Source organism: Calidris pugnax, unplaced genomic scaffold (assembly GCF_001431845.1).
Source record: "Calidris pugnax isolate Ruff unplaced genomic scaffold, ASM143184v1 scaffold21, whole genome shotgun sequence".
In the NCBI taxonomy this organism is placed as follows: Eukaryota; Metazoa; Chordata; class Aves; order Charadriiformes; family Scolopacidae; genus Calidris; species Calidris pugnax.
Window position 1 is genome coordinate 4,504,774 of NW_015090770.1, and position 27,678 is coordinate 4,532,451.

Here is a 27,678-nt window from a genome sequence, read left to right on the forward strand (position 1 = left end):
AAATGAACTTTTTATTGATTAAATAAAGCTGATTTAACATTTTGAACTGGAGTGGTCTATAAAATAATCTTTGCTTTATCTATATCTCAAATTTTGGTGAAAAGTGGGAGTTCAACTTAACACTCAGAACTTGGCTCATAGCTCTTTAAAATGAACTTTTTATTGATTAAATAAAGCTGATTTAATACCTGAGCCACAAAAGAACTGTAGATACGCAACTGCAACTCATTTTTAGTTACCTGTTTAGCTTCAGTTATGGACGATTTTCTCCAAAGTAGAAGTGTTTAATCAAGCTTATATTAGGGTTAACTCATCAGTGTTCTGTGTTATTGTGCTGTGTTTCATTTTAGTGAAAATGTGTTAACAGTAATACTGCCTTGAGCCCTTTTTCTGAAAAATAAATGCAATGTACCAGAATCAGTTGGTGTGAGTTTGGTACAACACCACCCCCACTGAGTCTGACTCCTACACTGAATATGAAGTTTTAGTTACAGATGTCTATTACACTGGTTGTAACCAACTTTATTGTGGGGAGAAGGTAATTTCATTTTTCACTAATGATATTTAATTACCTGAAGATAAATACATTGTTATTAAAAGTCATTAAAGCAAGGTGGGGAGGAAATATCAATGTAACAGTAACCCAATATGCTTGTTATCCTATTGTCTTTTTTTTCTTGTGTTTTCAATGAAATGCTTTAAACTCGATCATGTTCACGAACTTGTTAATTATGTAGTGTGTAATTCACCTGACAGAAATTTCTATGTCAATTTAAGCAAAACAGTATGATTCTATTATGGTATTTCTAGAACCTAGTTTAATCGTACATTAATGCTAAGATAATATAATCCTGCTGTGCATGATCTGGTTTTGCTCATAAAGATTAAGTTGTATATTAGTGAATTATACTTCAGCTAGCTATATGGAAATGACAGGATTCTTGCATTTAATGGTATCATGGTCAATGTCAACGCTGACATCCTGACCTTGCAAACTGCAGTGCTTTGTTTCGGGGCTGCTGTGCAGGGATGCATGTCTGTGCACCAAATGCCTCGCTTCCCAAGTTAGGAAACCCCAGTGAAGAGGTTCACTCAAGCTTCCTTGCAGAGATGGGATTTTTTTTTTTTTTTTTTAATTGTTATTCCTGCTTCTTCGTGGGCCTTGATCTTGCAGTGACGTCCACAGGGGCACAGCGGATGGCTCAGGAGAAAGCAAGTGCGAGCTCAGAATCTTAATTGTGAGGTTCAGTCCGTAATCCTGCACTGACCCTGCAAATCTTTCATGAGTTACTTATGGTGCCAGTGGGATTGTTCTCTTGAATAAATGCATGTGCTCTCCATAGTTAAAGACCACATTGCATATTCTGTATAGCTTTTAGGCAAGCTCTCACAGCTGGGAAAAGACTTAAATTTTTATTTTTCTTACTTTGCTGATTTCTATTTTATGATATTAGTATTTGTGTTTATGAATGCTTTGCCTTAAACAAAAGACTTACAGTTTTTCTACTGCACATGTATATGCATAATTGACAAAGCCTATTTGTATTAGAAGGTGATTCTGCTTTATTTTTTCAATTTCTTGACAGTACTAGTAATGGTGTTAAAGCAACAAGGCCTTCAGTGAGTCTGTGGTGATGAATTGCTCAAATGAGCAGTCCGTTGGTTTCTTGGGTCAGTTGCTTTGAGCTAGCTGAGCATGTCATTGCTAGACACAGGGAAAACCTCTTTAGAAAAGCTAAATTTCTATAATTTGGAAATGCCTGCACCAGCTTTCCATTTGCTTTCATAAAGAAGTCACCTTTTTGCTGAATCCAAGAACTGAAAAACTTCTCCAAAGGCATTTTGCAATTCATGTGCTGCTGACAACTGGGAGTTGAAGCGGGAGCTATATTTGGCTCCAGCTCTTCTGCTACTGTGTGTTCTCCGCTGCTATTAACAATTTGTATACATGTGGTCTCATTCCAGACAGGTGTATGATGTGTGAATTCAGACTATCTGTGCATGTACGCACTTAGATTCAACAAACATGTATGCAAAATTTGTTAAAAGCAAGAGACTTTTGGTAGTAGCAACGATATGTGTGTACATGTGTTTACTTGGGGGGGAAAAAACCCAACCCAAAGACCTGACCTCCCTGTATGACTCTTTCTACTTCTGTGGTTACTCATTCCCTTTGTTAACGTTCTAAGGCTAGAATGTTGTGGAAAAATACCTGCAAGCACAGTTCCTAACCATCGTCATGGCTTCACTTTGGGGTTTAGATCAGACACATCTAAATCCTGCTCTGTGGTTACGTGCTCCACGTTCTCGTGATGGCCGTCTTCCAGATCTGTGGGTCTGGAACGTGACTGATGTGCACTGGGGTGTTTTTTTTTTTTGCTGAATTGCACTGGGTTTGGGACTCTTACAAAATGAGTTTTGTCCTGCATCGTGTTTACGGTCATGGGGGGAAGCTCCAGACGGAGGCGTCGCTGTGGGGCTTGCACTCTATCTGTTCTGCATCCATACACAGCCTCATTTCCCCGTCACTATGAGACACCTTGACCGGTAGCGGTCACACGCATCCCCTTCGGATTGTGGCATTTTCTGTCTCGGGTTCAATGTGTGTTAATCCTGTGGGTGTTGCCATTCCTTCTACTTGCAGCTTCTCGACGTCATTCCAGGTCCACTAGTGCTCTCTCCACTGCTGATTCTGTTGGGCAGTCAGGTGAACAAGCGCTAACTGCATGAATCTGCTTCTTTATACGTAGTCTTGTTTTACACCATCTTAACATTTGCCGTCATGTGCATCAGCCAGCACTTGGCATGTGCTTCTCACCGCTGGGGGGGCTTTCTGTTCTGTTTTTGTGCAACGTGGCTTTTTGTTTTGAATGTCATTTATTGGATGTTTTTAATTTTATGTATTTTAGGAACATTGTGAACAGTGTTTGAACAAAGGGTGATCCAGGGCTTTCTCAATTCTCCTGTAAATTGGATCAGTTGTGAGGCATGGGCTAAATCCTGACTGATGCAGAGTACTTGCAGCTTCTGTTTATATCTTCTCTTTGGCAGTGTAGCAGTTCCCAATGCCTACAACCGGATCCCAGTGGGTTTGATCCCATTTATTACTAAATATTCTGGACTCCTGTCTCTGTTAATTGAAATTCTTTGTGGGATCCTCTCCAAAATACACAAGAGCAGCAAGAATTAAGCACCTGATGAGCTTTCAAAATGAACTTTGGAGCATAACACATGCTGATCCATCCTTCATTTAATTCTGAAGGCCTTGTCCAAAGTACATGGAAGATGTTGAAAAAAATTATTCCCTTAATTTCATAGGGCTTTGCATCAGGAGAATAATGCTTACGTATGAGAAAAATCTGTAGATTCCAGTTGTTTCTTTCCCACCCCTGTGCTGGATTCACAGTTGTGGAGAACCTTGTAACTCCCTTTGAAATCAGGATATCTCACTGGGAGTCTTAAAAAGAAATGAATGAGGGCTGCTAGCTCTGGGAAAATAGAGACTTAATTGTTGGGACAAAGGTGATGTAGAAGATATGGGCTTTAATGTTTTCTTGGAGGCTAAAATTGCATAAGGATTTAGTGATTCTGAAAGTTATTTAATTAAGCCCCTTTACATAGGGAGTGAAAAATACTGTTTGTCTTAAGTCTAGTTAAATGGCTGTCACTTAACTAAAACTTTCAAACATTTCCCTTATCAGGTTGCTTGGCAGAAATGATGCAAGCTGATTTGACTGGCATTTTTCCAAGTACCAATTTGAATTTAACAAAAATAATTGAAAATATTTAAAATTCCTCAACTGTAGTACAGATTTAAGCTTTGTTTGCACTCAACTTCCTGTGATAGTCCCCTTTATGCTTGGGTCCTGTGGTTTGGTACAAAGCATAATCAAATTCTATACAGTTACCTGTGTCATAAAGGCGGCCAAAATCTCCTTAAAAATTGGGCTGAAAATGGTGGTTGGGAATTTTAATCAAATTTGTAACAAGTATAATGAACCTAGCCAGGGAGACAGGGGTATGTGGCTGGAGCATACTCTGCTTATTTCTTGCCCAGTAGCACTGGGCTTGCCTGTACTGGTTTCTCCTGGAGCCAAATGTCTTCCCAGCCCCATATTAGAGATATACTGAGGTCTCTCCAAAGGTCTGACCTTCTGCGCTCAGGTATGGCAGCAGCGTCCTGGGGAGAAGCCCGGAGTGACTTGAGTGTTACAAATTTAAAGATCACTGAAAGAAGTATTTCAGAAAATTCCTGATAGCCATGGAGACAGATCAAAGCCAGCATGCCACACTGTACTTAATTTGTTAAAAAAAGCTCCATTTTGTTTCTTTATGCTGGGTATTTAAACTGAACTACAACTGAATTACTTTGTCATTCTGTTCTTCATTTTTTTAAAAAACCAAACTATCTTCCCTTTTCTAATGTAATGCTAAATTAACGTGAAAACAAATGATAGTGGTATTTTTTTTTGATGCTATGTTATTTCAAAAGTTAAAGTCAAATTCTGCTCTCAGTAACACTTGAGTAACGTTACTGAGTTGGGTTTAAATACAAAACTGAGTCTGGAACTTGCCTCAACGTTTACAGCCCTTGTACTGTACCAGATATCACTTGCTCATATGAAAATACTTGTCTTCTGTACATCTTTGTAGTGTATATCTCTGTAGTAGTGACTTTAGTTTCAATCAGGCCTAATGCGTTATCATCTTCTCTGTGCTTCTATTAAGAGTGTACAGACCTTTCCATTTTAGGGTTGCAGTACTGTTTCACCTAAATATTTGAAATTATTCTTCAACCCATGTGCATTAAAAAAGGGGATAGTAATAACACATACAACTTTTATTTCTTTGTGAAATGTCATGATTTGATTACTTTTTGGCAGTAGTTCTAATAAGTTTGTTTATTTTTTTTCCCCTTGTAATGTGTTTTGTAGAAAATGTGCTTTTGTTGTAAATCAGAAATGTCTTGTCTGGGCACATAATTCTGAGAAACAGTAATTTTAATAGATAACACTTCTATTTGAAATAAATACTAGTCTTGAGGGTGGGTTGTTTTTATTTTCTCAAAATACTTCAGATTTTAAAAATCTTCCCTATTTCCCCTCAGCAGCTTAATCTCTGACACGCTCAGGTAAAGCTTTGGAATTAGGACAGTAGACTGGCAGACTTCAGTCTGATTTAAATTATGCATGTCAGTGTGAGCTAATTCCTTAAAAGATATTTCAGTGCAGTATTTTTTAAAGAAGAAAACAATGAAGTTTTGTGACAAGCGCAGTGTTTTCCGAAAAAAATACAGTAAGCTACTGAATATCAGCCTTGTGGAAATCCATGATATAGTTACACATTTTGATAAACAGTATATTTCCTTATTAAATTAAATATAGATTAACTAATAAAAGACCTGTGTAACTTGATCCCTCTCTCGTGCTGCTTGATGACTGCCTCCAGTGTGGATCAGCTGAAGGTCTATTATATGGGTTCATGCACCATTGAAGTTGCTGGCAAAACTCTTATTGGCACATGTGGGTGCAGGGAACGGAGGTGTAAAGTATGTCCCAGGAGGGATGTTCCCATTTCTTAAGCAAAGATGAGCCCACATGGAAACAAAAAACAGTGCCAAAACCAATCTTGCTGCTTATAGACCGGAGTCAGGATCCCAGCAACATGGTATCTGATCTACTCCCATGGAGGAGGACTGCGCTGCCAGAGCCTGGCCTGTGGTAGTCCCTGATTATCTCATATTCCTGCTGGCATGGATTTCTGAATTTGGCATTTGCCCAAAGAAACTAATTGCAGTAACTTTTTTTTGGTAGACGGGGCAAATGATAAAGTAAACTAATTAGTATAAGGTATGTAAATGGCATTTTCAACACAATCCTGTTTTTCTGGATGCCATTGAGAGCTTTGCCATCAAATTCAAAGTGAGAACAATTATATTGTTTGATTAAAAAAAATTCAATTTTGATATATCATAGAGCTTTTAAATGGCATTTAAACTGCTTCTCAGGAACAGTAACAGAACTTCACAAGAAAATAATAAACCTTTTCTTTATACTGTGAGGCTGAGGGGGATGTTCTACTGGTTAATCAAGCCTTGAGACATAAAATAATCTGGTGCTGCTGATCTCACATCCTTGCCTGAGACAAAGCTGCAGGATGGATGAGTGCTCTGGCATTAACATCTTCTGAGGCTGGGCACGATTCTGTCTCTCAAGTTAATGAGAAGCTTTCTCTTGATTTCTGAGAGTCCCAGATTGGGACCAGCATGTCTGCCTCTGACATTAAAATAAAACTTTGAAACCACTTCTGTTTGAAAATAAACACAAAATAGATACTCTGCATCCCAGCTTAAAAAAAAATAAAAAATATTAAAACTTTGCCCTGAGGATCCAAAATTGTCTCTGAGGCCCAGCAAACAATAGTTTATTTCTTACTCTAATGGCAAACTCTCTAGAGCTGTGGATAAAAGAGTGTTTAATGGAAAAGCACTGCGAGTTCCCAGAGCCCGTGGGGAAAGCTGCTCGGGCACCTGATTAGGATTCCAAATGAATGTGAATTCATTTAACACTCCCTTTCAATGTTGTCTTTTGTGCAGACCGGTTTGGACTCGGGCAGCCAGGCAGGATGCCTGCTTCTGTGAATACCATGCGAGTCCTGAGCACAAGCACAGATCTGGAGGCTGCTGTGGCTGATGCACTGGTAAGAGGAAAAATACAAAATGCTTCCGACACCGGAAAGTGGCTTAAAGTTACCTGTACGTACGTTCTCCTCTTTCTAAATAGCTTTGTTCTGATTGTGCCAGTGTCTGATGCTGTAGAGTTAGTTACCTTTTGCTGTTGTGTCTTTGGGTATATTGGCAGAAATATTTGTTTCCTTATTCCATGTTAGTTCTCCACAGTTGCTATCAAACAGATGACTGTGGCTTGGTGCTGGAGCTGCAGGATGGGTTCAATCAGCTGTTTGTCTTCCACTTGGCTGTCAGAGGACAAATGCGACACTGGGGGGGTGCTCAGCACTCGTGGGGTCAGGGATTTCCATCACTCCCATCACCTGCATGAAGACTTTGTCAGAAAAACACAGTGTTTTCTTAGTGTCGATTCCTGATCAGATTTCAACAAGAACTGGGAATTTGACAAGTTCCTGCCCTGTGCTGTTTGCACCCGGCTGGATACTAGGATCAGCTCATAACTTGGTTTGCCTGCAGTCAGTATCATCTCATGTGGTTAAGTTGAAGTGTATGTGTCTAGTTTGCTTCAGTATGTTTCCAAGTATAAATTTATTGTCATTTTTAAAAATTTTATTGTCCTGTGTAATCTTACTGTACCATAGTATCTCTCAGCCAGAACCCATAAAGTATTTTCTGCTCTTCAGAAGACAAGTGTTAAGATAAGCCTTTGGATTTACCTTGAGTATTTGGCAGGGAGAGGATGTTTAGAGCCAGGAGCAATTATTCTACAGCATTAGCTGGGTATCCTTGAGTCTTCTGCAGCTCTGGACCTGAACTGAGGGGAGGATTTCCTGATGTATCTTGAGACTGATATCACTGATCTCTCTTTATGGAGAATGAACCATGTCCCCAGAGTTTGTGATAATGCCCTTTCTCCATTTCCTAGTTCAACTTTCTCTGGGGATGGATAACACTTTCCTTTTTATGTTGATTATCACCCAGCTCATGTCACCTCCATTTCTAGATGATTATTAGCGTACTCCTAGAGAAATGTCATTTTTTACAAAATCTACCTTTCTGTTAAAAAGTATTTGTGAATAATGCATGGGTGTATAATAGATGGCACTGTTGCATTTAGTGGACTGAATCATTAGTGGACATTTTCATTACCAAATACAACAGCTTGTGATCCAATTTCTGGTCTCAGCATCTCAAATTTACCACCAGAGCAGTTCAGGGCATAATTACAGGTGATGGTTTATCTGTGTGAATGAACATGTCCCTGAACACGAGCCCTTGCTGAATATAGGTTTCCTGAGGGGGAGAGAGGGTCACAGTGTTTCACTTTACTGCTGATCACTGAGATCTCCTTGGCGTGACTTAATCTTCAGCTAGACTTACAGAGTTCCCTTTTAAATATTTCACTCTTTTAAACTAAATAACATTATACTGCAAAGTTAAAATCTTAAAAGGTTGAACACCTAAAGGAGAAATCCTTAAGTCTAGCAGGAAACTAAGTGCTGCTGCTGACTTGGTTGATCAATCTGAATTTGTATGACTTTAGGGAATGCAATGCAGTCTTGTCCCCTTCTTTCCCACTATCTCAATTTGTTCTTGGTTGTCTTCTCACAACAGGCAATTTGCAAACTCTGCTCAGGTTCCTTTTGAGAGAGTAATGTGATGCCAGCTTTTACCCAGCAGCCTTGTTTACAGAGGAATATTCTTTTCCCTGTAGTAGGAAATAAAAAACACTTCTCCGAAGATGGCTTTAGCCAAATACTCAGCTTAAACAAAATCCAGTGGGTCATTTTGTGACCTCTACTCCCTGTGTACAATTCCCAATGGATCCACTGCTTCTGTTTGAGAGCTGGACTTGGTCTAAACCCACAGTGTCTATACTGGGAATCAGTGCTGGGATCTGTCAGAGGAGCTCAAAGGGTGATGGAAACTTTAGCATTAAGTAAGACTTTTAAGTCAGGGATACCAGCCAGGGGGTCTTGAAAGAATCTAAGCTTCAAAAAAAGTGTGGTATAAGAACTGTGAGTTGAAAGAGAACTTGGTTAAGTGAAGTAGATTAAATGTGCTGTACTGTAGATAGTGGTTTCCTGACATCAGAATTTCTTTCCAAGACTCTGAAATCAAATGCTACTGATAATGTGTGGGGAAATAAATCATTATCAAAAACTCTGGTATCTTCCAGAGCAGCGTTTCTGAAAAGTAAGCAAAGAGGTACTGTATATAGATCTATCATTAAAAAACTTATTTAACAGATAATCTCACTTCCAGGCTCCCTAATGGAAATTGTAGGATATATAAGCAGTGCAGCAGTTAGGAAATAGTCAGGCGTTATTATACCCACTTTTATTTTGCGTAAACTGTATTATTTTTTTTTAATTTGCTAAGACACATTTGCTATACATTTTTGTTGCAAAAACAAACCCTACATAAGCTTCTGACATAATTCTCTATGCTTTTTCCCACCCTTCAATATTTTCCTGCCTACAGCTGTTAGGAGACTCCAGGAGCAAGGTACTAGTGCTTTCTTGACTTTTTATTTCTACTTTCCAACTTTCCCCACTCTGTTGCTAACGCCCATGATACTGCACTTGAGTTAATCTCTGGGCTTCAGTCCTGCAGTCTTAGTGGAAGCAAAACACTGCTGGCTTCACGAGGCCAAGAACTGCAGGACTGGACATTGGAAGGAATTCTGTAGCAAAGGCTTTAGAATGTATCGGAAAAAGATTGCCTATATTTTATAAATCCTGTTCTGTTACGGCTCATTTAAGAGTTTGTTTTGCAGTATAGTATGCAATTTGTTTTGCTACCATAATTATTCTAATTTCTCTTCTGTGAGGACTAAGGTTGTCAAAGATGTACCTAAGAGAATTAGATAATCTAATGCCGTGCTATGGAAATGAGCGCTGTTTGGGTACTCAACTCCCTTAGTAGCCTCTAGAAAAATCCTAGCCCAAACTAACAGAGAAATTGTCATCTCCTGTATCCCAGTGCATTTCTAGAGTCACTTCATTATCAATATAAAAGTGACCGTGCATGCCAGCACAGATTCCTTCAGCTCTTTCTTCCTTATCTTTTTTTTTTTTTTCTTGAAGTAGAGGTTGTATCATCATAGAATCTGTAACAATGAAACTGACCATTATTGACCAAACAACATCTGATTTCACTACCAGTAGCTAATTCCAGTGGGCATAACTATCTCACTTTCATGCTGGGGAAGGCAGCCCCTGCTCCCCTTAGTCACTCCAATAATCTCATTGAACTCAATGGGATCTGTCTTGCTGTACTGTGAGAGGTAAGCAGGCAGTGCTTGGTGACGTCTTTAAAACATTTATGTCACTATAACAATAGCATTAGTCTTCTTTTTAGTGATCATGGATGGAATGTTTTTCTTTGGTCATTGATGTAACTGTCTATAATTTACTAAGTCGGTGTTTCCCCCTTTCCAGAAAAAGCCAGTGAGAAGAAGATATGAACCCTATGGGATGTACTCTGATGACGATGCTAACAGCGATGCATCAAGTGCTTGCTCGGAGCGCTCCTATGGTTCCAGGAACGGGGGCATTCCACACTACCTGCGGCAGACAGAAGATGTGGCTGAGGTCCTGAACCACTGCGCCAGCTCCAACTGGTCTGAAAGGAAAGAGGGCCTGATAGGTCTTCAGAACTTACTGAAAAGTCAACGGACACTGAGGTGACCTTGATAGTTTCATAGTGTCAGTCATTCATGAGACATGGCTAAAGTCAGAAGTCAGTAATATTTACCTGCCTTATGTAGACAGTATCTTTCACAGCTGTGATGGCTTTGTCTACACAATGTGGGACTTTAATTACTTTTGGAAAAAAATTCTGCTGTGTTATCAGTACAATTTGTGTTAAATTTGTATCAGTAATGTAGACAGGACTCTGGTAAGCATCCTGTTTTCTTTGTGCCTTCCTCTGTCTCATGAAGACCTCCAATGGCAGGTGTGTGTCGCAGCACAGTGAGATTTCCCACAATGATGGTAATGTAAATGCGCTCAAAGGGTGGTACCATTTTTACATCAGTCTGTTTGAACCTTCAATATTTTTTCTTTCCCAGCAACTTAGTTGGTGAAGCAAGCACCACACTTACTTTAACATGACTCAGGGTGTGTTTGTTTCAAAGATGAGATCAGACAATGTTCTCAGTATGTTGAGTTTACTTTGACCCTTTATGAAGGCTGTGTTAGGTATAATTATAGATATTATTTGTAACTATTGAAAAATCTTATATCAGCAACTTGAGTTTCCTATAAATAGCGTTGTTTATAATGCAGAAGGAAGTTTCTTAAGGCAATAAAGTAGTTGTACCAACTCTGAAACTTTGCTTATAGTAGGAGAGGCAGACCTTTTTCCCTTGTTAAAAGCCACATAAACCCTTCAAACACCTTTGGAATGTCATACGTTAAAACAGATCTTAGAATTATCCAATAGTCATGTGGAAACTTCATATGGCCACAGGTCATGTCAACTAAAGTCAACTGGCTCTCAGGCCATAGGCTTTCCACCCTTAGTTTATGGTAAAAGTATTTGGAAACAAGCTGTTTATCTTTTGGCTCCTTTGAAGATAACATTCACAAATAGCTGCAACGTTTTTATTTTCCTGTTCTGAATATTATGTACTTAAATTATGATCAAGTTTATAAGCGGTTGTTGTACAGTTTATAGCCTACCTACTTGGATTTGCGCAATTGTTTCCATTTTAAAAGGCCTTCATGCTGGCTGAAAATATTTGATGGCTCATGTTCACAGGCTGAATGAAAACGTACTGAGAGCAGGCCTGGAAAGGCTATTCTCTTGCCATCTTAAAAATATTCTAGTACTTCATATGATGTGGTGCAGTCCTCAAGTGGGAAGTGCTACAGGTTTTCAATACAGGTAGTTGAGTCTAGATCTGAGATGCTTTTGATGTGGTCTGTTTACAAGTCTTTTAAAATACTTCCCACATGCATGCTTTTTTTTCCTTTTACTTTATTTTAATGAACTGTCTGGAAAGACTCTGGTACCTCATATACTTGCATGAAAAAGTTGAGCGAGACTTTGATTTTTGCCACGAAGGTGTGTGAGGATTATAACCAAGGTTTTGAGTGCTGTTGAGGATAGCTCAAGGGACAAAATGCTGAGAAGGTTGGGTGATGAGCTGTTTAGCTCAGATCAGTAGCTCTTAGCAGAAATGCCAGTAGAATTCAACTATTGTTTTCAATCCTGTTGAAAACAGTGTTTGAACTGAGCTGCTGTCACTAGCCCTTCAATCTAGCATGTTTACTTAGCTTTGATCTGGTATAGTTTATAAGCCTGTCCCAGAAACTACACCCTTGCGGAGTTACTTTTTTAATTTGATACCAGTTTTAGTTCTCTAGATTATATTTCTTTTTGGTCTGCTTCCTCCTTGGTTTAGGGTTGATCTGGTGCCTGTTCTAATAATTAGATTTTATCATCCTGTTTGTTCCCACGGCATCTTGCAGAACATCACCAAGGTCATTAGTCCAAGGGGCAAGTCTGTCTTCTAATTAAACCTGATATCTTTTGTTGTGGTATAACAAGCTTAATAAAAGGCAGTGATGTGGCTAGGTTTTCTTTAGTGCTCTGAACTGAAAGATGGCTGATCCTACGTTAGCTGAGATTTGCGTATCCAGAAAGATGTGCATGCAAAGTGGTGTGGCACTTACCCATGCTCTTTGTCTCCTGCAGCTTCATGTGACCTAGTTCTTAAAGGGCTCCCCATAAGGTCTTCTAAATTAAACTAGGGCCAACAAATCCCTTAAGGAAATGTTCTTCCACTGCCTGTTTCAATTCAGTACTTGCATTGTTACCTTGGGTCCGTGAGATCTGCTTATACTTGCAGCCTTCATGTAAACTTTGTCCAGAAAGAAAATTCATTAGAGTAATAATAGAGTTCATTCAGGGAGCTGCAATCTGCATGCAGTCAGGAGAGCGTTGTGGGACAGTCATTTTGATACACTGCAGTCTCATCCTGAATGAGGCTGGCAGCTTGCTGTGGCATCACTACAAAGACTTTTTCCTCTACATCAAGCTCTTAAGACCATTGTCTCTGTGCCCTTTTAAAATTTGATCAGTCTTTCATGCATATGCTTATATGAAAAAATGTCCTGTGTTACTTATAAACAAGCCAACATAAAATACTTGCAGGCTACTCGTATATTCTGGCTTGTTCTTTGAAGCTATTTTGAGAGAGAGGGAGGTATGTCGGTGGATTGTAGAGTTATTGTCTTTCTGGGAAGAGAGTTTCTACAGTCGAGATCTAAACGGCTGTTCTCTGAGTAATCGATGTGCATTTCACTAGTTGCTCTGATTTCATAGTGATTGTGAAAAATATCTAATTGCATCCATAGTATGCAGGGAATGTTAGCTAACTGTCTTGCTCTGGTTTTGTTTGCACAGTAAGCAAGCAAAACTTCTACATTCTTTGGCAATTTGTTTTGCAGGAAAGCTATGACTTGTATTTTCAATACATTGCAAATAAGAGCTGCAATATGCTGCAAAGTTCTGTGTTTGACTCAAACTCAGTATCTTGTGAAAGGGACCCGTTACATCTCTTTTTTTCCTCTGGCATAAAAAAAAAAAGCATTACTGAGCACCTAATAATCTCTTATTCATAGGAACTTAGATTGTGCCTTGGTTTAATATCTTATGACTTATGAGGTATCCCACTTGTTAATCAGTCTTCCATCTCTATATATTTGTGTCCTCAATGTGCCTGCTCTCAGTCTTTGGCATCAGTTCTGGTGTATGTTCATACTGTGTCATTCTAGACCACTTTTACTGAAGCAACTGAGAATTTATACCAAAATATTTGATTAATGAACAGCATTTAAGTTTTGTTTGTACTTGAATATCTGAGTTCCCTGACACAAAGCAGACTTGAGAAACCTATTCCTAGGCTGCAAAAGACCCGTGTTTCACTGATGCAGGCAGAAAGTAAATACCTCCCAAATGTGCACATTTCAAAGCATCTTCCGAAATCTAGAATATAGAAGAAAATAGAAGTAGTAGAAAATACAAGTTGCCTGGCTTATGATTTAAAAAAAAACATGTTTATTAGATTTGTTAATGTAAGACTTGTGAACCCAGCAGTTAAACTGCAATGCCAGTTAAGGCTTTGCCTCGATACAGAGTTTTCAAAGTGTGACTTAAGTAATGTTTAAATAAAGAAGGCTACATTTTCCAGCTGTTAATATTTACTAGCTTTTTTGCTGCAACGAGAGCTTTAGTATTAATACCATGTTTTATTTATGTATTTTAGCCGAGTCGAGTTAAAAAGGCTGTGTGAAATATTTACTCGCATGTTTGCTGACCCTCACAGCAAGGTAAGATCACAAAGACTTGGCTCACTCTCTTACGTTACCATGTGTGCACATTTGACACTGTTCCAGGATGAATGTTTTGTATTTCTACCCCTGCCATCTGCCGGGGGAAGCTGGCATTTATAAATCCCCTTGATTTTTATCTGTTTTACAATGAAGGAATGTGTCTTGGTCTCTCTTAGGTTGCTAAGAACCGATTACTCTGTGCTTCCCAAGGGGCAACCTAGTGTCCTACAGATGTCAGCTCCTGGAGCGAGGGGTTGGGTTTTATCTGTGCTTCTCTAGGGAGTATCTTGGTGATACGGATTAGAGTAAGGTCCATGAAGGACCAGCCATAGTTCAGTATCCTGGGAACTGGGGTTTATGTATTGTGTCCACCTGGGAGCAGTACAGAGTCTCACCAACATACTGTTCTGCATCTCGAAACCACTTTGTCATCTTTATAGCACTAACCTTTGTAGTTAAATGCTGTGGCATGAATTTATAGACATCTCTTTAGAGGAAGCAGGCTAGGGAATGGGGAGGTTGGGCCCATAGGCATGTTCAGACCTGGTGATCTTCTGTTGCCTGCTAAGCAGGAGCAGGGAGAGGGGAAAAAGGAGTTTCATGCCCTTTCTTTCCTGAGGAGGTTTGCTGTTTGAGGGCAATCAATAATTTTAAAAACATCTGCTGTTGGTTTAAATACATTTTGAGGAAGAAAAAGGTATAAAAATATTGGTACTTCAGACCACTTGGTAAACCAGTTTTAATAAATGGTTGTCAGGTAGAAATCCCCTGGGCAGGCACAGTGGCCTGTCACAGGTCTTGCTCCATGTGTGCGTTTTTGGCCATAATTACAGTCTGGGTGAGCTGTCCAAGACTGTCAAGTGTGACAGTTCCTATTGTAAGGTTCAGTAGGTCTTGTGGAAGGTGTAGCTATTTGTTTGCATAATATTTCCAATTTCTGAGTAAGGTGAGGGTTTATTGCACACTGGACTAAGTATGTTCTCTGGCAGCGGTGATCTGTCATCTGCACTGCTTTTATAGAATTACTGCTACAAACTCATTACCTGTGGTGTTAAACGTATGTAAACGTGCATAAACACATGTTAGTTTCATGAGTGAGGAGACTGGAGCTGATCCAAGGTATATAACGTTTTAAGTAAGTGCTGAGGAGAGATTTTGTTTTAAGAAAAATGTAAACTTTCAATGAATGCATCTTTTATCTGTTGACAACTGCATCTGAACAACCAGCCTTGATCACTATGTGTTCTAACGAGTGGTTTGTTTTGTTGCATGGCCTGCTTTGCCGTGGAATTCACAACAGAGAGTAAGTGTATTCTATCCCCTTCCTTCATTCGTTTCATGTAGTATTTTAATACGACACATTTTAGACGTGTCTTGTCTGATACCTTCTTTTGAGAGCAATGTAGTCACTAAAATCATTCATTCATGAAACTGTCTGTAACAAAATCATCCTGAAACTCCGATTGTAAACCCCTCCCCTTTGATTATTTTTATTTAAAGCATAGTATTCCTCTTTGTGACACTTATTTTGTTAATAGGTCTTCAGCATGTTTCTGGAAACCCTGGTTGATTTCATCATCATTCATAAAGATGACTTGCAGGATTGGCTTTTTGTTCTCCTGACCCAGTTGCTAAAGAAAATGGGAGCAGATTTGCTGGGGTCTGTGCAGGCAAAAGTTCAAAAAGCTCTGGATGTCACCAGGTAGAGTATTCAGGTGGCAGATGTTATGGAGGGTTTTGCAGGATTACAGGAAGGCACCTGATGAACATTTTAGAAACCTAGTAGTGCTGTATATTTTGAGGGTTCAGTCCTGATGAATACCAGAATAAAGGAGGACAAAGTTATGTCACAGTATTTCAAGCATTGAATTAAAAAGGCCTGACTCTTTTCTGAATAGATGACTTTAAAGCATAACATTTAAAACGGGTAACTGGTTAATTTTGTTGATTTGCTTTTTTGGTGTGCGTGTGCTTTGATATCAGTTTTCTTTTTGAATGTATTTTTGCAGTATTCAGAATATGAATGGTGCTTTACCACAAAATTCAGAGCATCTTTCATGTGTTCAAACAGCAAATAACAGTAATTTCACGATAAGACCTTGAATGTTACTGTGATGTGCACACAGATTCTGTAGTCAGTGTCCTTTTCGAAGGATGTCCAGCACAGGACACTGTTGCAATAATGTTCAACTTGTCCTGGAAATGGCATAATTAAGAAATAAGTAGTAGCAACCCAGGAGAAAATAGGATAGAGGAGGGAAAAAGAGGATTGGAATCAAAACCAGGTATAAACTCTGAGGAAAAGATCAACCAGTCTGCTACTACAGAGAAGGGAACAGAGCACAGGTGTTCCAAGAGCTGGATGAGTGTACAGAACATAGATAAAGTAGATAAAGTAAGTGTGTAAAGATATTGATTTAGCAGGTTTTGGTAGTATTAAAATCAATAACCAGCTAATTCTTAGACTTGGAGTTTCTCTGGTTGATGTTAAGAAAAGCATGATAAGTGCTGAAATCTGTTGTGAAAGCTTTAATGTATCAATTTAGTCCTGAAAATGTATGTTGCATTACATTTTTGCCTTTGTTTTCTTTGGACAGAGATTCTTTTCCGTTTGATCAACAATTTAACATTTTGATGAGGTTTATTGTAGATCAGACCCAAACTCCAAACCTGAAGGTCAGTATCAAAAGCCTTTTCACTAAAGCATCAACACGGTTGTCTTAGCTTGCCATGTCAGACATACCATACAGCATGGAACTCAGGACAAAGATGAATAATTGGAAGTGCCTGCGTGATATAGATATTGGCAACTTTGATTAACTCTTTCATTCTCCATTTTAATAAATCGAAATATCCTTAAAATAGGACCCTGTGACTCATCAGAAGTCAGTGAGAGTTGGGCTTTAGGCACACTGCAACATATTAAAGTTTAGACGTGGAAAATTCCTGTTCTCCCTGGTCTTGGTGGGAAGAAAACCTGTCTGTGCAGGACAGATGGAACCAGACCCAGTCTGAACAGCTGGGACGTTGATTAGCTAGGCCTACCTTAAGTGATTTTTGCACAGATTAGACATAGGAAGTGTAGAGTTTTGAGAAAAAAAAAACATAATTCAGAGCTTTCTGTTACTGAATCCTCCCATAGAGATGCTGTTGTGCAAACTGTTTCTCAGGAGGTTGCTGTTTCAAGGTTGTAGGAACACTGTAAACTCTGGAAGTCATACATACTTATCTTCCAAAGACAAGAATATACAAGATGCCAAATGACTTGAGTGTTCTTTAAATCTCACAAATTTGAGATCTTTTGACACTCCAGCATCAGGCATTTGGGCTGAGGCCAAAATCTAAGGTTTAGCATCTGGAGCAATAACCGCTGGTGGAAACAGCCTGGTGGAGCACTGATTTGCTTATGTAAATGCACAAACAGAGATACGTTTTTCAATCCAGTTCTGGTATACCATTCCAGACTCCAACTACACAAAATTTATCTGGGTAGAAAGTTGCTCCTCATTTTTGAAACACGACATAGACATGTCACAGGGATGGGGTTTTTTTTCCCCAATGTGACATAGATCTTGTCAATCTGTTAGTGGTATCTGTTTATAATGGGGTAAAATCCATCTTTGCCAGTTTATGAGATTAACAAATCCCATTTCACTTTTCAGGTGAAAGTTGCTATCCTGAAGTATATTGAGTCCTTGGCAAGACAGATGGATCCAACTGACTTTGTGAACTCTAGTGAGACAAGACTTGCTGTATCTAGAATTATAACTTGGACAACAGAACCAAAGAGTTCAGATGTGAGAAAGGTAAGCCAGGAGGATGAAGCATTTACGGTAACTATTGTTCTTCCAAAAAAAAACCTACAAAAAACCCCAGGCCCAAATGACCAAACCCATCAAATAATGGTTATAAAGGTAATTAAAAAATCAGTGCTTAGGTTCTAATTTTAAAAAAATGGATTTTACCTACCAATTGCCAATCTGGTAAAGACACATTTCTGAAGCATGTTTTCATATAGTTTTTTTCCTAGTAGGTATTTAGCTGTGTGACTTTAACAGCTATTACTGTGCAAAAAGAGATCATAGTTTCAAAATACACTTTTTCTTGAGCAGTCTAGAAATATCGCTAGGTTTTTGTTTATTTAGATGAAGGCTTTGTGCTTTGTAGTCTCGGATGAAATATTGCATGACTTATGTGTTGTAATATTTTTAAAAGAAAGTAAACAAATCAGTAAGCTGCCAGGGGCTCTCAACTCTTCTAAGAGCTGTGTGTTTCTCTCAACCTGGAAAAAGCTGACACATTTAGGTCAGACCTGGGGAATAGAGTTACCTTGTTCTTTGTCTTGCTGTGTAGATGCAGGTGTCAGGAAAGCTAAAATGGGGCAGGTAGTGATATTTATCTCTCCCAAGAGAAAAGTGAGACTTAGTTTTATGTACCTTTGCATCTGTAGCACGATTCAAAATTGCCTTCTCTTCCCAGTCCAGATGTAGAAATGGATTCCAGTAGGACTTAAAGGCTTGAGATGTACGTGGATTTAAAAAAAAACCAGCCACACACCAAAACTTTAAGCCTTTCAGAATGTAAAAATTGCATGAGATTTTTGCACTCTACATGCACTTAAAGTGTTGAATTAATACTAGAATAATGTACTATTATTTTTGTTATTAGTGATTATTTGATTCTGATGAAAAGATCACTGGCTATCAAAGGTGCTGCAACTGCAGCATTATCTGCTAGCTGACACACAGCTTCAAAGAATCTTTTTGGCTGCGTGCTCTTTGCTCTCTGGCATACAGCTGATTGGATCTAGAGAAAGATGTCTCATCCTCTTTCCTGCAGACTTTCTGCAGAGATTATTCACACCAGTGTGACTGAAACTTGCTTCTGCAAAATAGTCAGCCTCAGAGAAAAAGGGTAACTTTAAATCCTGGACTTAGGTCTAGAATATGTAGTTCCATTTTGATGCTTCCTTGTACAAAGTCAGAAAGAATTAAACAGGGAAAGAAGCTGCTTCCGTGTTACAGTTTGAGTAAACGTCAAGCAGTTTACTCTGCTGGTGGTCTGCAAGATAGAGTTGTAATTAATGTAATTAGAAATATAAATTAAAAAGCAAAATCCCTGCATATTGCTCAGCAGTATTCCACCGTTAGGGGTCATCATTGCTGCATGCAAAATTGAGTAAAGAGTCTCTGCAGCAGCTGAAAAAATCAGCTGTGAGGCTGCGGGATGTGGGGAGCAGGTGTTCGCAGTGCGGTGTCCATCCTTTTCCCTGTTACAAAGATGTGCAGAGCTCTGCCAAAACTTCCAGCAAGCTCCACATCAGCAGGGCCTGGGCAAGCACCTCGGGGGCTGATAAGAGATTACTGAATCTGAATTTTTTTTATTAAACCTGCACGTGACTTGGATTTACTTCTGGTGCCTGTAGCTTTCAAATAAATTATCACACAGTTAAGCTAATTTAGGCTACTGAAGATGAATGCCCAGGTGATGTTTATTTCATCACACTGTTGCTGTACTATGATTTTATTAAGAATGTAGTACAAACCATGAGCTATAGAAGATACACTGCAGCAAAGGATTTGTAAGCAATCATTGGCTGTTATCTCTGTCAGGACTGTAATTAAAAGACTAATAAATTCATTATGCAGTAACAAACTGGATTACCAAGGGCCAACCCAGACAGGTGAAATGTTCTGAAGAACACAAAACGAAATTGTGCTCCCATTTTGGAGGCTATGACCTGGGAAAAAAGTACCTTTTTTATATCCAGATAATTCATTTAAGGATCAGAACATTCTACCCTTGTGGAAGGTATTACAATGGCTTTCAAGATCTGAGGTTTTCCGAGTGCAAAGCAAACCATGCATTATAAAAATTGGCACAACCTAAAAATGGAGAGAGCAGTTGAGGCTATGGAGGAGAAGGAGAAGAACCAATTCAGTGTTCAAATAATCAAAGTACTGCAAGAGGCCTGTAAAGGGGATAAAATAAGGTAATTTTTCAATAGAGTCTGGGTTTGAGACCACCAGTGGAATCGGCTGGGCTCCTGCAAGCCGACAAGAGTCAGTGAAATTGACACTGACAAGAATTCAGTGAAAGAGCACACTTTATTTTTGGTACGGAGGAGCCTTGGCTGGTGCAGTGCAGTCCCTGTGTACTACTGCACCTGGCTCGGTGGAACAGCGATGCTGATGCTCAAATGGTCACGGAGACAGGGACTCTTTCCACCAGAAATGTAGTCCCGCAGCCCGTGTGGTTCTCACCCAGATTTGAGTTACTGAATGCTACCTTAAAGCAAGTAGCATCTGCGTGTCTGATGGCTGTGCTGTTCTGTCTGGGTGTTACCTTTGAGCAGATGCAGGTAAAACAAGCTTGCTAGTGCTGGTGGTGAAGTATATAAATGACCTCTGTCAGTTGGGGAACATGTGTGGCTGCTGTGTGCACATGGCAATTAGTCATGCAGATCTGATCCTATGGTAGCAATCAAGGGATCTGTTCAAGAAATGGGTTATATTTTCAGTCAATAGTGAGATTATCCTTATATCAGGGATCATCTGTCCATTGCTACTGTTCACTGTGTGATGGTCACAGAGGTCCCAGCCCTGTCGTGTTAAGGCAGTGGAGAAAAATAGAACAAAAAGTGGCATTTAGTCCAAAACTCTTTTTCAAACTGAATGATGCAACTTTTATTAATAAAACTTGCATATTCTTGTGACTACTTAAACACGCTTAATGAGCACACTTAACGTGTCTGACACCTGACTTGAACTACAGATCATGTTTTATAGTTAGTGAATGTACTTTGAGGAACGTACAGTTGATATCACTGTGTCATTGACAAAGTGCCGTGATTCCCTCGCAGGGCAGAAACCATTTAATCTGCTGATAGTAGCTGTGAACTATGTACAGTCAAAATTATTGTCAAGCTTTATGTGTAAAACAAAGTGATCTGCAGTGTGTTACAGGTAAATATTTGTCTTGTTTTAAAGATTGTTAGTACTTAAGGGGTGTTCACCCTGCATTCAGGTTGAGAATTACTTCCTGCAAGCAGTGCTAGAAGAAAGGTGAAAGGCATTTGTTGTCCGTGCTGAACAAAGGCCATTGGGTAGGAGCAGGTCACGCAGCTTTGCGTGGAGACTTGGATGGGATGTGGTTCCAGGGCAAGGAGAGCTCCAGTTGGTAATTTCTGCACCTACAGCCCACTGGCTGCTTTTTCTCCAAGCTGAATATATCAATGGGTTGGGCACGGATCAGGATTTCAGATAACTCAGCTCTAATTTTAATTGCAGTAGTGTCTAACCTTGTGCGATGCACTTGACTTTCTTCTGCTTTGGTTCATTCCGCTCTGCAACCAGGTGTCAATTCTGATTATTTTTTTTTCCATCTCTAGAAAATGTTTAAGATTTGATGAAATCATTTTACAAAAGCCATTTAATTACCACAAAGAAAAGTAACACAATGGCAATGCAAATACTGTGATGACTGGTCTGAGGACATTAAGTCAGTCCCTTCACCATGTTATCGCTAGTATTGCCAGCAAAGTTATTATGCAACCCTTACGTAGGTAAAGTGCTTATTGAATTTGGATGACAGGCTTGGGCTCTGTGTGGGAAAATACCTTGATCTTGGAAAAGAGCCATCAATTTGAGAATGGAAATGAGAATGAGGCTTCTGATTTGACTCTGGCCACAGCCTAAAGAAGCCTCATGTCCAAGGCTCAGGTGAATGGAAACTTTTATTAAACACGAGTGCTCGGCATCTGAGCGGGTGGAGTTGTCTGTGTGGGCACACAGGATCTTAGTGTTCAGGAGGAGCTTGTACAGGCTGAAGGGGAGCAACACCTTCTGAGGTGAAGGGCCAGTGTCATTGCCTACCATTTTGTTAATCAGCCAAGCTCTGGTCTTAACGATAAATAGCAAGATCTGTATTGCCTGATTGTCCTTTAGGCTACTAACCTCGAGGAAGAAGGAATTTTCCCTTTGTGCCAGATATCCTGGCTGGCTTCTCTGTTGATGAAACATTCCTACAGTCGTTTTATTTTACAATCCTGAATGCATTTTTACACGTTATGGGCAGCCTCATATCACGTGTACATCGTGCTCTGCCTTCCACTTACGGAGCTGGGAAAACTTTTTCTTTCAACAATCCCACTCGTTCCCGAGTTTGGCCAAGCTGCCCTTGAATACAGACAGTGGGGGGGACTTGGTAAGAAACTGGAATCATTGCAATGAATCAAAAAACTGAGGAGGGTGCTTGTGTTACTGCGATTTGCATGAAGATGAAGTCCCCCTCAGACTACCTAGGGGTAGGGCCCTCCTTGGATTGGCACTACAGGTTTACAGGTGAACTTTAGAAGCATCCAAAGAAAACAAGTTTGGGATCATTTTTTTCTCCTAAAACTGCTTAATCAATAAACTGTTTCTGAATTATACTGGAAGATGTTGAAGATTTCGGAGAGAAAGCTGCAGGTCAACAAATTCTTCATATGCCCAGACAGGCAATGAAGATGTATTTATTTCTTTAACTAGTAATCCTAGATGTCATTTGTTGAGAAATATTGACATTGTCACTTTGATAAGGAAATAGTATTTATCAATATAGCCCAGAGCAGGTTTGGATAAAATATTGCTGTGATGTCTGTAGAAGGAGCAGTGATAGACAAGAAAGCAAACACTGCTAAGGAAATGAAGTTTGGCTCATTTGCAACGTGATGCCATGAGACCTCTCAAATCTCTCCTGGAGCTTTAATTTTCCATCTAGCATCAGGTGGATTTGAGCAACTCTGGGACAGAAGCTTCACTGTAAAAGAGCTCCCAAAGACTCTGTGAGCTGCAGTGGCATCGTTCATCTTTACTGGTGTTAGGCAATAAGCACTGCTGGTCATGGCCTGTTACAGTAGCAGTGGCAGAGAGGATATTTGCAGAAATGCTTTTAAATGGCAAATTATTTTAATATTCTCCAGTTGGAGGCCCTTGCCTTCCTGTGTCAGAGGTTTATCTAGCACTCTTGGCAGTATTCCTACACCAGATTTGTGCATCTCATGCACTCCATGAAAAGCCAAGTTACCAGAGAACCAGGCCTTAGAGTGTCATTTCAGTCTTAAGGAGTCTTAAATAGGACTATGTCCATACTGGTGAGGTCAGCCTTTTAGACAAGGGATATTCCTAAAGAAGTCAAACTCAGCCTAAATGCACAGAGGAATTTGTTTCAGGTATTTAAATATAGTCAGTGTTAGGAAAAATAGTGTAATACATCAAAAATGGCACCTGGTGGACTTCAGTGTTTACTTGATTTAATGCTATTAGAACAAAAAGGATCTCTGTGTCCTAGTTGTGTTTTCAAAATAATAGCTGTCATTTTCTGTTTGTTTTGAATTTGATGCTGGAGAGCTATTGGAGCCCAAATGTTTTTAGTGTACGCAGTGTAAGGAAAATGGGTTTTCCCAACATTAGCAGCCAGAAAATCACCACGTGCTTGTTAGAAACACGGTGCTGGAGTCATTTTCCTTAAAATTAATCTCTTCTCTTTATACAGCCTTCTAAGTATCCTTTGGGTTGAAAGCAGTTCATATAAGCACATTTCCTTAGTTTGCTGAAACAGTAAGAGCTAGTGCATGATAACATAAGAAGAAATTGCTTCACAGAAAGTGTATACTCATGCTTATATTATGTGTCTGTGCGTAATATGTTTGTGTGTGCGTGCTATTTATATAAATACACACAAACCTACATAGGAATAGGTGAGGTACCTAGTTTGAAAATTGAGATTAGAGGTGATATTTACATGATGCATTGTAGAGACACCCAATAAATAGACCATAGGCTGTTCTCTGTGCACTATGATGGATGTCTGCCATACTTACTCTAGCGTTTTGAAACTCTGTGCAGATTAAAGTGCATGTTTTCATTACAAACCACCTCTTACTTCAGTAGTTTATCTTCTTTCTTAGTTTATACATGGGAACCTCGCCCTCGGAAATCAGACTTATATCATGGCAGAGTTTATAATAGAAGTTTCTCAGTTGTTAATGAAATGTAACCATTGTTTCTAGTCCTCAAACCTGTTTTTGCAAAAAATGCCATTTTCTAAGGGGCAAAGTTACTCAGAGTAGCCTTCATCAGCTTGATTTCTGGGGTAACATGAGGCTCTCCAGAAATAATGACCATTTTTTCTACGGTTTTTGTTGTGCCCAGTCACAAAACAGCACACATCAGGAGTTGTAATCCATGATAGAAGAGTAATCCGAATATGTGGTGATTCAGTGCTGCATAGTTTTTGCTGGCATTTATTTGGGATGCCTTTGACACACGTAATGCAACTGTCCATGACTTGTAAAAGTCTTTCATGATATATTAAGTGTGTGCTGTATATAAAACACAATAGCAATGTGGATTTAATCTGCACGTGAATTCTGTATTTAAATCTGTTAAACAAATTCTTCCTTTTCAGGATGTGGATATAAACAGCATATTCTAATAGAAGTCTTCGGGGAAAACTGTGTGTTTAAAAATTTGTGCTCAAGCTAACGTGCTTGGATTCTGTATGCACTGATGAAGCCATTGTGCTTCATATTACCTTATCAGTAATGTGGATGTCCATGCTCATCTGATTCTAGACCTGAAAAAGGAACAAGCAGGAGGTTTGGTAGACAGTTTGTAGCTTAGTGCCAGCTAACTTAATCGTGTGCTGGAAAGTACACTCAAATAACGCTTTTTTTTAGAGTCTGCAAACACTCTCAGTAGATGTGCATTAACTCATTTAACATCAGCTACGCTCATCGGAAAATCGAAGTGTTGCCCTATGCTGATGTGTGCTAATACAAGCTGCCTGACGTGTCACTGCTGCCTCTCAATCTCAGTGGATCTATATTTGATCTGCAGTTCAGTGTAAGTCAAAGTGACATGAGAGAGAGAGCAAGCTTCTCCGTTCAATGTGCCTCAGGTCATTAAAATCACGTTGGCCTTAGACTGGGCGGTGACATGAATGATGCACAGAGACTTTGATTATATTTGTCAAAAGTGAGTAGATATTAGTGTGGATCTTCCCCAGAGCAGTCGCATGATAAAAGGCATTTGTAGAGGGTGTTGGTCTATCAGACTGATGCCCAGACTGGAGTCAGGAGTTTGCAAGTTCTTAACTGCTTCTTCCTCTGCACTTAGAGAGGAGGAGAATAAGGTGTGGGCAGATGCAAGAGCCTGTTCCCCTACTCCTGGCCAGATGAACGTGTCATCTCAGTGCAGCACTGCCCAGGCTCTACACCTCACCTCGGCAGAGGTTTTCAGGTGGTTAGGGAGGCCATCAGGAGGTTGCCAAAGCAAAGCCTCACAGGAGAGCTAAGGGATCTGTAAGCCTGGAAACTGTGGCTGAATTTAATTTTTTGAGCCAGTGCTGCCCTCTGCTGAAAGGAATGCTCTTCTGGTTAACTCAAATATTAATGCTTTTTGTTACTTGAAATTAAGCGAGCAACTGATTAAAACTCTTCTGCAAAAAGATAGCATGTGTACTGTTTAGATTATTTGGTTGAAATCTATGCTTTCTCTAAATAATATCAACTTCCCTGTTTGTCGAACCCAGACCATGCATAGTTGGGTGGGTGAGGATTTGCCAGCTAGGACAACAACAGCTTCCTCAGGCCCTGGTGAAGGAAACTTGGAAGAGAAATGTAAACAGGTAGACTAAAAGCTGTGTGCACTAATCACACTAATCTTGTTTGCAGTCCCAACTCAACTGTCTAGCTGTGTAAAGAGACCTCGACTGGGAGCCTGAAAAACGCGTGTCTTGTCTGTGAAGTAATTTTTTTGGCTTTGGTGTGCTTTTCTGTTAACTCTTGTGTTGTAGTCCCTCGTAAGCAATCAGGGTGTGAGGTCTTCTTCTTTTATGGAGCTGTCGGTGATGTGAGCCCATCACCAATGGAAGTTTGAGGAACATGAAAACTGCTTTCATATAGCTCGGGCAACTAGCTGCTTATTCTGCTTGGTCTATTGGACCAGCAGCAGCAATCAAAAGGCAGGTACTTGTATTAAGTTTAGGTCACAGGCCACATTTTCTCTCTAAAATCAACAGATTTTTCCAGATAGCTTTGATCTTTTTGCTTAATGAGCCCAAACCATTTCAAAGAGATTTTATTGTAATTCAGCCAAGTTGCAGAGATTACCAATTTTGACAGATCTGGCCAATACCCACTGTCTAGGTGAAAACAAAAACCAAAAGATACTAAAGCATTTGTGTCCCTTTAGCAGCTGACGCTGGTGGATACCATGAATCACGTTGACCTAAGCGTGAAACTTTGGGAGCTGCTACCAGTTTGTGGAACCTGATCCCTCACTGCATTGTTGTAAGGAAAATAAGGATGTTAAATAAGCCATCCTTTGCAAATGATTCAAGAACCTGACGCGGAGCCAGACCCCCTCACCAGCATAGTCAGGCTCTGAAGTCACTGGAGTTCCTCCAGCTCAAGCCAGCAGAGAACCGCTTATTAAGATTAGATAATCTGTAGGGTCTACATTATATGTCACTGAAAGGAGATGGATTAGTGTTCCATGCTAAAGGTACAGGGACACAAAGGCAAGGGAAAATTCAGATATTGCTCTTTCTTCAAACTATATATCATCTAGCTTGTCTGTTGCATGGAGAGTGTTTGTACATTGTGTACAGAAATAAGTTTGTTATTGTTTGTTTTAAATTTATCTACTCCTTGAGCAATCTAATGAAACAAGGGCCAAGATTTTCAGAAATGACCAGTGATTTTGAGATCATAAAAATGTCCTCTGATTTGTCACAAGCTGAAAATCGACAGATTTAAAACTCTTAGAAACATTGTCTGTAAAATATATCCTTTGGCTACATAAATGAAACTTACAGGATTATCAAGCATGTCCAGATCTATTAGAACTATTAGACAGGTGTAGAGCTCCTGATGCTCTTCATTATTGAAATAAAATTAACTGTATTAAACTGGGAAGTATTGCAAGAGTGAAACTTGGAGCATGTTATAAATGTGATTTCAAGCTAGCATGGACCTTCCAGCTTTTGAGGCTAGTGGTAACAGTGTTCTTGACTTCATGGTAGTGGGGACCAGGACCTTTGTGTGTAAAATTTTAGGTAGGAAATCATGGCTGAACTTCTAAATAATGGTTTTTACCTGAAATAAACTTAGAAGTGCAGTTGGATTGCGAAGGACTATTTAAAGAGAACACAGCCAAGGTTAACCCACGTATCTCCAATCTCTGAGCAATCTCTCAACCTGGGAACCTTGTTGATTGATTTTGCTGTTTGTTTTATCTTAATGAATATGAGATCTGCTTGTTCTGACACAGAAGATCCGCATGTCCATTTCCTAACCATGGGGGATATGCATGCCATTCACGAACGGGAGTGAACTTTGGCATGACTCTTAACTTTGTATTCAGCTCAACATGCTGATTGTTTTCCTGAGATCTCTTGTTTGCAGTAATATTTTTATTACAGAAAATACTATGCTGGTGAAAACTTAAAAGTTCTTGGATCAAAATGGACAGAAATACACATCCTTGTTGGATACCAGGCAGGCTTCATGACAGAGTTGCACAAAACTTCACGTCAGAGGAGGGTAGAGTATGGAGTTAAGAAAGCCACGGGGACAATTATCTCCCCACTTCTTTCACC

The 27,678-nt window shown here is 39.6% G+C and overlaps 1 protein-coding gene across 13 annotated transcripts in view; it reads left to right on the forward strand.

Moving 5' to 3' along the window:
* Positions 1 to 27,678, forward strand: part of CLASP1 (cytoplasmic linker associated protein 1) — a 178,113-nt gene that overhangs the window by 113,976 nt on the left and 36,459 nt on the right. For 6 of the 13 annotated variants that reach the window (XM_014939537.1, XM_014939567.1, XM_014939585.1 and 3 more), the window contains 8 exons: positions 6,596 to 6,699; positions 9,173 to 9,196; positions 10,132 to 10,376; positions 13,968 to 14,031; positions 15,335 to 15,337; positions 15,573 to 15,736; positions 16,632 to 16,710; positions 17,697 to 17,840. In XM_014939537.1, coding sequence (XP_014795023.1) covers positions 6,596 to 6,699; positions 9,173 to 9,196; positions 10,132 to 10,376; positions 13,968 to 14,031; positions 15,335 to 15,337; positions 15,573 to 15,736; positions 16,632 to 16,710; positions 17,697 to 17,840 — 827 coding nt within the window. Of the gene's footprint in view, positions 1 to 2,644; positions 2,708 to 6,595; positions 6,700 to 9,172; positions 9,197 to 10,131; positions 10,377 to 13,967; positions 14,032 to 15,334; positions 15,338 to 15,572; positions 15,737 to 16,631; positions 16,711 to 17,696; positions 17,841 to 25,608; positions 25,705 to 27,678 lie in introns of all 13 variants that reach the window. The other 7 variants (XM_014939598.1, XM_014939545.1, XM_014939605.1 and 4 more) reach the window with 4 other exon arrangements.